The sequence below is a fragment of the Camelus bactrianus genome, chromosome 6, assembly GCF_048773025.1.
Source record: "Camelus bactrianus isolate YW-2024 breed Bactrian camel chromosome 6, ASM4877302v1, whole genome shotgun sequence".
Lineage (NCBI taxonomy): Eukaryota > Metazoa > Chordata > Mammalia > Artiodactyla > Camelidae > Camelus > Camelus bactrianus.
In genome coordinates, this window is record NC_133544.1 from 84,388,323 (window position 1) to 84,402,337 (window position 14,015).

At 30.8% G+C, this 14,015-nt stretch overlaps 1 protein-coding gene across 8 annotated transcripts in view; it reads right to left on the minus strand.

The window, feature by feature from the left end:
- The window catches only part of ZNF280D (zinc finger protein 280D), a 141,228-nt gene that overhangs the window by 58,928 nt on the left and 68,285 nt on the right, over window positions 1–14,015 (minus strand). For 7 of the 8 annotated variants that reach the window (XM_045506263.2, XM_074366171.1, XM_074366172.1 and 4 more), the window contains 4 exons: window positions 11,108–11,225; window positions 8,350–8,520; window positions 8,099–8,208; window positions 1,299–1,522 (listed from right to left, as the gene is read on the minus strand). In XM_045506263.2, coding sequence (XP_045362219.2) covers window positions 1,299–1,522; window positions 8,099–8,208; window positions 8,350–8,520; window positions 11,108–11,225 — 623 coding nt within the window. Of the gene's footprint in view, window positions 1–1,298; window positions 1,523–8,098; window positions 8,209–8,349; window positions 8,521–9,787; window positions 9,900–11,107; window positions 11,226–14,015 lie in introns of those variants that run through there. The other variant, XM_045506266.2, reaches the window with a different exon arrangement.

Here is a 14,015-nt window from a genome sequence, read left to right on the forward strand (position 1 = left end):
GGGACAGAGTTCTACTGTAATATTGCTTCAGTGTTATATCACATCCCTTCTGTTAAACTGTTGGGACCATTAGCTATCGATGGTCATTAAAGTTTGAAAAAAGGGAGATAAAAGGAATGTGAAAACTCATGAAATAACATACGTTAGGTAATTTTTAAAACTATAAATATAAAGCACTATTATAAACAAAACAATAGTTTTTGGAGTGTATCACAGTGTATTTCAGTGTTTTTCTACATGCTTCTTCTTGGACTCAAGAACTCACAGGAAAATAAAATAAATGCTGGGGTCTAGAAATAACCTATAGGTGCCTAAGAATGCTATTACAAATAATAAGAGTTATCTCAAGTAACATAAAAAGGCATACATATGTATGTTTGTATACACACACATACACTTCATCTAAAAGAAATACACTGAAATCTGCAACATACTTTGAAATGCATAAAAAAACAAATAGTTTGAAGGGTGAATAGATATATGATAAAGTAAGTACATTTAAATGCTAGTATAATCAACATGGTAAGTATACAAATGTCTACTATAAAATTTTTAAAACTTTGCTGTATGTTGAAAATTTTTAGAATAAAACGATGAAAAAAACCTTACCGAATATAAATGTCAAGCTATACAACCAAAGAAAAGTATCAGTCAATTTGTCTTTTTTACTTTGTTCTTGTTACTAACTCATTTATAGGCTGATAGCTACTAATATGCAATGTAACTCAAAGATTACAAAGTATAGGTCCCTAAAACTTAAAGGATACGTGTGGAAAATTTTCAAAATTTCACTGGAAATTGTATCTTTAATTTTCACAGAGGTTAAAATTTAAAATCAAAGCAGTCATGTTTCCTAGAACTGGTACTTCTCTAAAGATCACTTTTCCTGCAAGGTAAATGTTCTAAAATTATAAATATTAACTGAAAGATTTGAGCATTAAATAAGATTAGTACATAAGAGGTCAAACTGGACAAAACATAACTAAGTGGTTCTTATGAAGAAAAATAAAATTCAAAGGCAGCTAAAAATGAAAATTATCTCATGAAAATTCCTAGATCACTGATAATATCAGGAAAAGGAGCTAATTTTGTTTTATTTGAAATAATTTGTCCTTTCTTAAGTTATTTTAAAGAAATAAAACTAACTGAATCCAGGAGTCAACTTTAAAATACCAGAAAGGACAAAAGCTTTAAAATCGCTTATCTAGAATAGCATAAAAAATGTAAGATAAAGATGTAACATTTATATCTGTAGCATTATAATTGTCAAATAAATATAAAAATAAGTGTTTACATACCTAATATTATTTTTAAGAATTTTCAAGCAACTGAAGCATTTAAAGGTTGTGTAAGTCTTCTGTTCTTCCTGCACATCTCCTTCATGTTTTCCATAATAAAAGTCATTAACCAACATGATCAGTTTTCCTTTTTCTGAATCAATAGTTTTATTTTTATGTGCTGTACTTGAAAATTCTGTTTTAGCCAGTCCCAAAAAGTTATTTATCATGTCTGGACAACAGTACTGAAAGAGAAAAAAACAGAAGCCTTTTTTATTCCTTAAAAAATTAGATAACAAAACATGATTTTTTGTTTACAACTAAGGCCAGACCATGTAAACCTATGCTTGGCGATATATCTGGAAAAATATTCACCAAAAGCTAGTGGTGCCTACACACACTCAAAAAAATTCAAACAATAAACATCTATTAATAAACAAACAAAAAAATTTTTTAAAAAATAAAAGGAAAACTTTAAAATGAGGATGTGGCTATTGATCTAATAGTTTTTCTTCCTTGCAATTTACCTTTTCAGATGTAAATATTTAATAATACTTAAATTAACTAACTAAACATTATTCATATCCATGCCATACAAAGTATAGAAAGGAAATGTAGTTTTACATGCAATAATGTATGTTTAACTATCAAGTGATGTATTAAATTTCATAATATTTGCTTAGAACTGGACACTGAGCACAGCTAACGTTCCATTTCTTAGACTCAAGGTGCTGGAAAATGTATGGGGAAAAAATAAAGAAGCATGAGTTACATCTTGAAATCTAGAATGCTTAATTAAATCTTTGAAGGGGAAATTTAGTTCCTCATGAGAAAAATCAAGATGTCATATAAATTGGTTCCAATCTGAATATTTCATACACAAGCTTTTTTCTTTCAACAAAGTATAACTAATTTATTCTATATAATTTTTAGTTTTAGAAGTTCTCTAGGGCAATTTTACTCAAAGGGCAATCCAAGGAAGACCTGTATTAGAAAAACCAGAAGTGCTTGTCAAAATGCTAATCCCTGGGCCCACTTCAAACCAACAAACCAACAGTGTCTAAAGGTAGGACCCAGAAATCTGTATTTTTTAATAAGCCACCAAGGTAAGTCTTTTACAACATAAACCAACTGACATAAACTCTTCTTAAATGCATTATTTAGTACATTATTAGCAAATAAGAAAGTCTGAAAATCTAAACACAACTCTATTCCATGTCTAAGATAACAACATCTGCTTCCTCTCCTGCCATACTAAAATGCTAGATTAGTGGTGAAACTTTCTGTGTCACATGGGAAGCTGGACTTTCGATGCAAGACAGACCTACAACATTTCCTTCAATTGTACTTAATTTTGAAACCTATAAAGGAAAAAAATGACCTAAAATAGACAAAAATCTAAAATAGATCCAAAAGAGATGAGGAAAAAATACTAAATAAAATGGACTGACAAAAAGTGACATCATCTGTGCTTAGAAGTTAAGGTTTCATCCATAAGCTAAATTAGGATAAATATCTTGGTTCTCTAATACAATATGATCCTCTGTAGTCAACCACTCTGAACAACTACAGTTGAAATGAAATCACAATAAAAAGAGGGAACTGAGAAAGATTTTGCTATCTATGCTTCTAGATTCTTCTTAAGACATAATATTAAGAGCTCAAACTCAGGAAAGTCAAACTGTCATAAATATACTCATAAATGTTTAATAGATGATCAAATGTTTGTTCTTCCATTTTTCTTTTTTTTACAGAAAAGGTAAGATCAGATTTTTAACGTAAACATATAAATCTCATTCACAGTATCTTTTAAACAATGTTTCCGATCCCTATAAAATAGCTGAATGATAAACCACTGACAAACAAGAATGAGCAAAGTGCATTGAACTAGGTTGGAGGATTTAGTAATTGAGAGGAAAGCAAAGTATCCTATAGAAAATATCCAAGAGGCAAGCAAGTTAAGAAATGAGAACCAGGCTTAGATTTAACGTTTTATAGGAAGACAAAGCAAACTATGAATGGCATAGCTGAATTATGGCCCAAGACCAACTGGTCAATCTTCTACTCAGCCCTCGTACCCTTTGGTGCTAGCGCTTCACTGTAACCTCCAGCTCATCCCTTATTTCCTTGGATTAGCCTTTATGTAAATACTTAACACTTTCATGCCACTTACTGTAATTTGACAAATAGCAGATACCATCTAAACGTCCTTTTCATCTTTACTCCTCCCAATATGGTAGTACCTAAAACTTTAGGTAGGATTTTCAGCACAAAGAAGGTGGATGCCATTTTTAAACAGTAAAATAGAACTTCCTATATGATCCTCCTACGTAAGTCAGCATTTTCTCATTCTCTTCCTGAGATTTATCCAAAAGCCACAATAAGCAAATATGAAAATTTTTATTTTCATTGAAATTAAGAATCAGAGAAAATCCATAGACTCCACAACATATGAAAGCACTACCCAAGGAGCCAAGATCAGGCAGAAGACATGCAGTTGGAAGTAGGTCAGAGAAGTCCAAAGAATCCAATGTTAACAGATCTTAGAAAATATCTGCAAAAGTATACATTCTCAAGATGAAATACATACCCTGAAGTGCAAATCTATATCCTTTATTTGCAAAACCAGGTACAGGAGCTGGGGCAAGAAAGATGGCTGAAGTTCTGCAAATCTCATTCGTTCAGTACAGAGAAGTAGAAAAGGCAACACTACATATAAAATCAGACACACAAGTCATACTTGCAGGAAGCTTTCTACCCAGCAAGGAGTTGCATAAATCACCAATTAGGCTGTGTGATTATCCTTGCAACCCATGCTTCCCAAAAGGAGTCTTGTACAAAATAGCTAGCCCAAGAAAATCTAACTTGTTTAATATGATAGAAACTTACATCTAAATAAAAATACTTCAAGACGAAAGGAGGAAAATGTAAAATTCTCACAAAAACACCTTGGAGTAGATGCAGAGGGAAATACTGGCCAACATTTTTGCCACAAATTTAAAAAACTTAATGAAGTAACTATGTCTATTTGGAAGACCACAAAGCAAGAAGAGATGTCAAGACAAAAAGAAGACAAAAAGAGTGGCAAAATCAAGAGGAACAGAAGAGGGGAAAAAAAAAATCAGAGATAAACACAAGTTAGAAAAGAATACAGTGGTGAACAGATGTTGGAAAATAAAATAAAGGATACCAGTAATGAGAAAAGTGAACTAAACTGAAAGAAAGGAAGAAAAAAGAAGAAAAGAAATTAGTAAGATTAGGAAGAAAATGACAGATGTGCCAGACAAAAAAACAGTGAACAAATGCATCCTGAACAACAACCCCCCTCAAAAAAAAAAAAAAATTGTATGGAATAAATATTTAAACATACAAATGAAGAAAAGCTGCACTGAAATAAAGGAAGACACAAATACACAAGCTGAAAGAACATACTGTAAGTTAAGAAAAGATTAATCCAAAATTCCCAACACCAAGTCATTATAAACTATCAGCCTTCCAAAATAAAGATTCCTGTGGTCAGCCAGGCATAATGATCAAATCACTTACAAAGGGCAAAATAATTCAGGCTTATCCCAAATTCTCAACAACACTCTATATTGTAAAACAAAAGTACCATCAACAAGATCTTCACAATGGGATCCAACTTTATATCCAGCCAAACTATCTTTCAAAAACGGGCTATAGTCAAACTGTTTTGAATATGAAATAATTCAAAGAATATTGTTCCCAGGCCCTTCTTGAGGAAATTACTAGAGGATGAACTTCAGTCAAACAAGAGATAATCAAAGAAATCATGACAAAAAGACTGGTGGTGAATACTGAATATATTTACTGTGGAAAAGGATTAAAACAAGTATAGAAATGAGGTTAAGAAAATCAAATGAAAATGTTACATGCCCTGACAATAGAAAAATGACACAACCAACAAATTGAAACTGAGAGAGGGTAAAAGAATAATAAATACGAGGTCGAGAAAGTTCATAGATTGCTTCACATATGTTAGCAGCGTATCAATCAATGAATATAATTTAGAGTTACCAAATAAAGAAGTATAGATGTAAGTATTTTTAATAGTACAAAGGTAAACATTCAGATAATATTGACTAAAATCAGTAGGAGAGGAAAAGGTAGAGATGAGGTTAAGAACAGGAAATTTAATGCTACTTTAATCAATTTAAATAGATGAGAATGGCCAAAGAAATAAAAGACTACTAGAATTACAGCATTAAAATTAGAAGGATAAGGATAAACAGGGGAACAAAGTAAAGCTTCTCGAAAAACCCAAATTACATACATATAAAGCAACTACATAGTGAAAAACATAAAGAGATAAAGAAAAGAAAGGATAACAAAACAATTGTGACAGAACAAGGAGCAAATAAATCTATCATATCAATGCATATAAATAAATTTAACTCAACTACTGAAACAAAAAACATCTTTATACAGGATCACAAAGGATCACAACTCTGCTTAAAGCAAGAGACATGCTTAAAACCAAGTGACACAGATGATTGAAAATAAAAGGAAAACAAAAAATATACTAGGCAAATAGAAACTATAAGAAAACAAAGGTTGTAGCCTAAAGGGCATTAAACTTTAAGAAAAAGAGAACATTTTATAAAAATGCTAAAGGATGCATTCACAATACAGTTTCTCAATCCATGACAGATCAAGTAGGAAAGAAAGTGAAAAATATAGGGAAAAAAGTGATATAGAAATCTAAATTATATAATCCATAAGCTAGATTTATCAAATTTCATGCCCTGAAAAAGAAATAATGTACCTATCTTCAAGTTTCCACGTAACATTAAATAGGCCATGAACTTGTCAAAAGGAAAAAAAATAAGTATTTGGGAGAACTTGAGCTTTACACCATTAAAGGTTTGAATGCCACTTACACAAATTAACTGACTGTAAAACAAAGAGAAAAATGAATTTCCTAAGGATTAAATGAAATAATATATTTAAAGCATAGTAGTCTGTCACATGGTCTCAGATAAGTAAATTGTTCTTATTATTGTAGCATATTTGAATTACGTTTTAGATATTTTTGATATTCTTCATTGAAGGAAAACATTACTTCTATGGTATAGTCATCCTATAATAAAAGCAAAAAAATTTTATAAATAATCTAAAAATCACATTTTTTTCAAAATGGAAATAATTATTGTAATACTAAAACTTTAACTGATATAAAAAATGCCTATGCCAGAACATAAAAAATTTCCATAATTTTATATGTCCCTTTCTAGAGTTGGTGACTATTCTGTAAGATTACATTATGATACATGTACATATAATACATTGTTCATAATATATTCAACTATAATATATCTTAAAGCTATCTTCCCATATAATCATTATAGAGATTCCATCCTTTTAAAAAATGCTGCATAGTGTCCTATTATATGTATATTACAAGAAGTTTTGGTTGTTTCTAATATGAACAATCAAACAATGCTATAATATGTTTTGGAATTAAAGCTACAATTTGGAATGTGGTTGCCAGTCTCACCACATACAGAAGTATATATAACATGCTAGAGCCTGTATATAAAATAGAGAGGAAACAATATTTGTGTTCACCTGTATATGCAGAAAGAAAATCAGGGAGGAGAGAAAACAAAGTAATAAAAATTATCTTCTTTGAGAGTCATACTGGGAACTGGGTAAATAAGAGACAGAAGTAAGAGTTTTTATTTGTATGTTTTTGTAAACTTTTAAATTTTGAATCATATGATTACATTACCTAACGAAATAAAGATAACTAAAGATTCTAGCCCTTTCTTTTTCCTCTTTATTCCAAAATGCAAAACATAAAGAACATCAGGTATCTCATCAAAATATTACATACACAGGAAAACTGAAAGCACTTGTACAGGTTAATTCTCACGTAAGAACAAAGCACAGTGTGCAATTATCAGGGACTACCCACTGCGAGCTGGAAGTAGTGACAGACTAAATACAGTTTTGTATGTAAATAAAAAGATTGTATTCATTCCATCTTTTCCTTCCTTCTTTTCTTCATATACTCTACATTACCTTTTTTCTTGTTTCATCCCCCTCTTCCTTCCATTTATAAGGGGCAGAGAAGAGGAATACAGGCTAACTTTACACAGACATAGAAGTATACTGTAATATCTACTTAAATATTTTAAGTGTTACCTAAACCTCTAATTTCATTTGTACACTGAAAATTTTTTTTAAATCTAATTTCAGGAGCTTCCTGTACCAACAAAAAGCTCAAAGTAATTTATAACAATTACACAAACTATATTCTGGACTGAGTAAAAACAATTATTACATATGAAACACTCCACCATTTGGAGTTTATATCTGAGTGTTGAAAACTACAAGTGTAACTAAGATTTTCATTGTGCAATGTGACGTGCACATGTTAGCATGAACAACGACAACTAAAGGAACTGTTAACTTATATAAAATATTAAACATAATGCCTATTTTTTAAAGAAGTTTCAAGTATGTGTAAGACAGTAAATGGTATATTCTGATTAATGCATTATTTTCATCTAAAATTAGAGTACAATAAGCATACATTATAATGTACATAAACTTAATTTTAAAAACTTGATAATTTGGAAGGAACTTTAAATTTTCACATGATGATAATCAATATGAATATAAATTTTTACCTAAGTTATATGTAAATACCAATATAATAAATCTTATATATGTTATATATTATATTATACCTTATATATATTATATATCTGAACAAACCATTATTTACTGTAACTCAATCAATATTTTTAGGAATCTGAAAACTTTTTTAAAATTAAATTTTTAAAAAGTTTTACCTTCATGTGATTTTTCAAAGGATCCAAAAGATTGAAATGAATATTGCACTTTGGACAAGCTCTTGGAAAAGGTGTTCCATTTTTAGATTGATTTGATGAGGTATTTGTACCTAAAATAAATTAAAAATATATATGATTCAAAATTCATCACTTTTCAACCTTCAATAACCACTATTAATAGTTTGCACTACAATTTCTGTAATTTATGTATAAATATAATTTCTTTTTTATATGCTACATTTCATATTTACCTTTTGATGGCACAGCCTGGGGAGATGTCACAGAAAGAGATTTGACTGAAGGAAATATAGCTGATGAATCTGTTCCAGAAACACCTTCACTGGGCTTAGACTTTTTTGGATTAACACTGTTTACTTCAGAAGTAGAAGGACGTTTTGATAAAAATGAACTTTCATTCATACCTACAATGATTTAAATAGCGGGAAAAATACTTTTAAAGATTTTATAATATTGCTTACTACTAAGTAAAAATACTCCAGAACTAAAGGTAAGATAACTGAATTACCATATCATACAAATGACAATAATGATTAAATGACATAATCAAAAGTTAGGGGATACAAACTATACAAACATCTATTATGTACTATATACATTCAAATAAATCATAAAATACTTTTCTATGCAAGAAAATACTAAATATGGCTTCAAAAAGGAAATAGACAGCTATTATGAAAGAAGGCAGATCAAAATACACCAAGCCAAAAAAAAGAAAAAAGAAAAAAATTGAATCAAACTAAGTTCCCTTAAATGAATTAACTTCAGATGCTTAAGTGAATTAGAGTTAGTTAAAAAAAAAAAAATCCAAAAATTTAGAGAGACCCTTTAGAAGCTTTCTAGTCAACAAATTTAAATGTGTAAGGAAAAGATAGCTCTTTAACTACCTATCAAAGAAGTGGTCTGCTCATGGCTTTAGGTTATAGTATCCATTTATTTCTACATACAAAGTAGAAACAACTAACATTGAATGACAATACCCCATTTATTCATATAAAAGGGCTCATAATGGAAGTAGTACAATGGTTTACAAATCATCTTCCCCAGAGCCTAATGGGTTCCTCTTAAGGAATACACTGGGTGCCTCTGACAGAGAAACTCTTTTATATTTATTAGACTTTTGCATAAAATTTTGTTTTTACAGAGATTTCATTCCTAAAAATAGTTTTTAGTTTGAAAACTATCACCTTAAAGCTAAGAGCATTAGCAAGAGAAATGGGGATATTTAGGCTATAACCAGGCCAGGCAAAAGTCCTTTTTTGAAAATAAGACACAACTATACTTGGTAATAAGGATTTTAAAACTGCACATCATATTTTAATGCTCCCAACTGTACACTAGAAGTAGAAGTGGTAAATATATTAGAAATATTCCAGGCTTTTAAATCAGACAGGCTAAGTTCAAATCCAGGATCTGTCACTGACTAGCTATGTATTCTTAGCTTATTTAAGTAATTCTCTGAGCCTCAATTTTCTCTTTTGTAAAATAAGAGTTATAATACTTTATATTACTGAGTTGTTTTTATGATCCAATAAGATAGTGTATTTAAAGCACCCAATACAATATTTGGCACACAGAAAGCATTCAGTAATAAATGACAGCTATTATCATTACTAACAAAATATTTTATATCTTAACTTACTTTAGATGGAAAAAAATTAATAGATTCACCTGTCAGCTCTTTAATAAGGGGAAATATGCCAGAAAAATTAGAGTATTACAGAAGTTGGCTCCTCTGTTTCATCCTCTGAGATAATATAAAAATGATTTTTTCCCCATCTTCAAAGCACAGGATTACTGATGGCTTACACTATGGGTAGCTGGAAAAGATTTTGTGTGATCTCAGTAGCATTCTTAGGAGATGCTTAGGTTACTTGAAAAGCCAATGAGTGTAGGCATTTTGGATTAAGATTCTGATCATATAGTGTAACAGGCTAGATGGTGCTAAAAGAATTTTACTATAAGAATTTTTTAACATAAGAAATAAAAGCACTCTGCATTTAAGAATTTTAAATTCTGACCCTTTAACTTATTTACCTCTATTGTCTTTGGCTTGTGTTGTTTCCTATACTCAACAGTTTTCTCTCCCAGTAAAAACCCTATTCTCATTCAAGAGCAAACTACTCAAACCCAGTTCTCTCCAAATAACCATGGTCACTTGACAGTGATCAGTTAACCATACTACTGAACATACGGCACCTATTATCATTCATAGCAAATGTTTGTTGTCAAGTGTTTTAAAGCTTATGATCATTTCACATTTTATGTATCTTATTTGGGCCTCAGAAAGCCCTAACTAAAATAGAGCAAGGATTAAAATTGTATCTACAAATGACTGATTCCAGGTCTGGAGAATGAATGTATTAAATAAGAAAAACAAAATCTCCATTTTAATAATATGAGAAAACTGAAGTGTAAAGACTTGCTAAAGACTGCAAAAAGCTTAAGAATAGCAGTTCACATCTACAGGCTAAAATCTCGCTCTGCAGTAAAAAACTTAGAGAACAGGAGTCACTGTTCAAGAAACTTCTTGGGAGTAAGGATACTATATAACAATACTCTGTGATCAGATTTCATACCAAAATCATTTATTGAATAGGAACACACTAACCTAATTAAGAAACCAACTATAATAATACACTTTTCTGCACTAGTGGCCACAGAACCTAATTAATACTTCTTGTAACAGAGTATTTAGGGTATCAGAGGGCTTCTCTAACATACAGAAATTATTTTGAGATTTTTCAGCCCGTATTTAATGCCAAGTGAGAACAAGTTCAAAGTTGGTTAACCTACTTAACAGGAAGAAATAAAATACTTTATTATTAAATAAGATTTTATTTAAAATCACCAAGAAAATCATTCAAGAACTATCAGCACCATTCTACCTTACAGTATGTGATAACTTCACATGAAGGCATGGACTTCAATTCCGTATGTATATTCATTACATTTCTTTTCCTAATTTTTTGAAAAAGTGCTAAAACCAACCTGCTATAGAAAGTGTTGGTCCCCCTTGGTAATGTGGTAATCCTGTATCCTGGGTCAAGTCAAACAGTAACTCTGAAGAATTACTAGATACAACTCGTGATGAGTTCATTATGTAACCCTGTTAAAATATTTCAAAGGAAGAATATTACATGTATTCAACATAGTTACAAGTATTTTGTCTCATAAACTTTTGTAAGGGTAAATTTATCTATATGCCAATATTACAAGGATAACCTTCGAAGACTCCATTACTAATACATTATAAAACACAAATGCAATTATTGCACTCTGCCAAAATGATCTACTAAAACTGAAAGCAAGCTATTACTTAGAGCTGGCTTATTCCTGACTAGCCAATTAAAATGGGAGGGAGATGGGTTCTGGTCTGATTTTTATCAAGATGAAAGAAACATAAATCCATTTTAATTCAATAAGATTGGTACACTTTAGAGGGTTATTAAAAATTGAATATTCCTATAAAAGAGCAAATAATAGAGCTTATGAAAATCTTTGGGTAAAAGTAAGGAAAAAATAAGAAAACATATTGATATAAGTACAAATTTAAAAGCTTCTGTACCCTTCTATACTTCTATAAACCTCACAGATAAAATATCAGGGCAAACAAATTGGGAATCAATCTGCAATATGGTGCATCAGGGTTAGGGATGACTATATCACGTGGTATCATTTTTGGAATCATCTTTATTGGCAAAATTCATAAGCCAAGGATCAGGAAAAGAAAGAATGGGTTCCCTACTCTTCTCACCATCCCACAGAAAGCCATGCTGGGACAGGCAGTGTCCCATCTCACAGGGCAAATATGAAAGCTGCCTGTCAGCAGGATGAACAAGTAAGAAAGCCAGGCAAAAACGGTTTTAGAATGGAAGCTGTTTATAGGAATCATCTGAGGCAGCTGCTCTGCTCCTAGAGGCCAGAGGTCTCAAGGAAAGTTTCAGCCCTTCCATCAGGATAAAGGGTGGTCTCAGCTAGCAGGAAGATATCAAGAAGAGAAGAGTGAAAAGTATGAGATGACTCATAATATAGCCAAGTATAAGGTAGTAAAAATTTATATGTTAGCACACATATATTTAGTATAAATAATTATTGAAAGTGTGGTCAATGTAATTTAGGGATACACATGCACACCAAAATGATTATATAGTAAATACACTGATACACACACACACAAAATAGATTCCAGTGCTATTTATGAAAGACCATCGTTGTGGAGAGTAAGCTCTTAGAGTGACTTATGGTTCATTCTATACATCATAATAAATAACAACAAAAGTTTTAAGATTAACAATGCTTAAAAGAGCAAAAGGGAAAAAGTCACTTTAAGAGAAAAATGGGGAAAGGACACAAACTGAGGTTCTTCAAAAGCAAAATATAAATGACCAACACACACATAAAACTTTTTTTCCAACTACTAGTCAAAGAAATACAAATAAAGAGAATGGTGATTTTTAACTATTGGTAATATTTTATAGACAATATTACATAATACAAAATAACTGCCACTCCTCTTTAAATTTATCAAGCTCGTAATAGAAAAAGAATAAGTAACTGTAGGAAAACATGAGGAGACTAAGAAATAACTAACTGCAAGGTGTGATCCTGAATAGGCTCCTGGGGAAATTAAATGACAATAATGGAAAAACTGGTAAAATTTGAATAAGGTTAGCTATAAGATTTTAGCATCAGGGAAAACTGAGTTAGGGGTATATTGTATTATTTTTCCTCTAAGTCTAAAATTAGTTTGAAATAAAATTAAAATTCATGAATAAAAAATAATGATAACTTTTACTATTGGCAATGTAGAGGTTATATTTAGGTATAACTTTTCTGCATGAAAATTCTGCTAGGAGAGATCTCAAAATTTCTTATCACAAGAAAAGAATTCTGTAACTACATACGGTGATCGACTTTAACTAGACTTACTGTGATGATTGTTTCACAATATATACAAATACTGATTCACTAAGTTGTATACCTGAAACTAACATAATGTTGTGTATCAATCATCCCTCAATAAAAAATTTTTTTTAATTTAACAGAAAGATAAGCCTTCCTTACCACACTGTACACAAATTATAGGTTTGTGACTAAATAAATCATTGTTATTTTTTTTAAAAAAGTTGTTATGGAAACAGGTATTGAAGAAACCCAAACCACTCTGAAAATCTGAGGCCTAACAGGCAGATATTTGTGTTTGAACCTTAATATGCAGCATTAAAAAAAAAAAATCAATAAAGCTGTATGACCTAACTGTAAGCAAGCACAATCATGCTTCAAGATAAATACTTTCTTCAAAAAATATTCACTGACATTTTCCAAAACAGTTCTTTAACAGAAGTATAAAGTTAATACTGTTAAACACTTTCCTGGGAAACAACTCTGGTTAATTTAGACACAATTTCAAAGAGCAGGCACACATTATTCAACAATAACTGGTTGAAGTAATTATCTAAAGTGGAATTTTTAATGTCTCCAAAAACAGTTCAGAAAGATAGCAAATTCCATACTAAGGGCAGAGGAGGTGCTAGGACTGGGATCCAGAAGATCCACACATTTATTTAGCTATCAGACTTGGACAAGTAAGTCACTTCTGAACTTCAAGTTATTCACCTCTTAAACTTAAAAAATAGCCATAATTGTGTTTTAAATGTACTTGTACTTCTTGGTACATTGTACGTATTAAATCAAGTAGTTGTCACAACAGTACTAATAAAGCCCTAATGTCATAACACATTTTATAAATAGGTAAACTAAGCTCAGGTGTGGTTACATAAGGTTCCCAACACAGCCCTGCTTATTACTGATGGAGCTGTAATTACAGCCTGGGTCTGCAGGATTACAAAGGCTTAATTAAGCTTTTGTGATATACCCTTAAGCTATATCACAATGA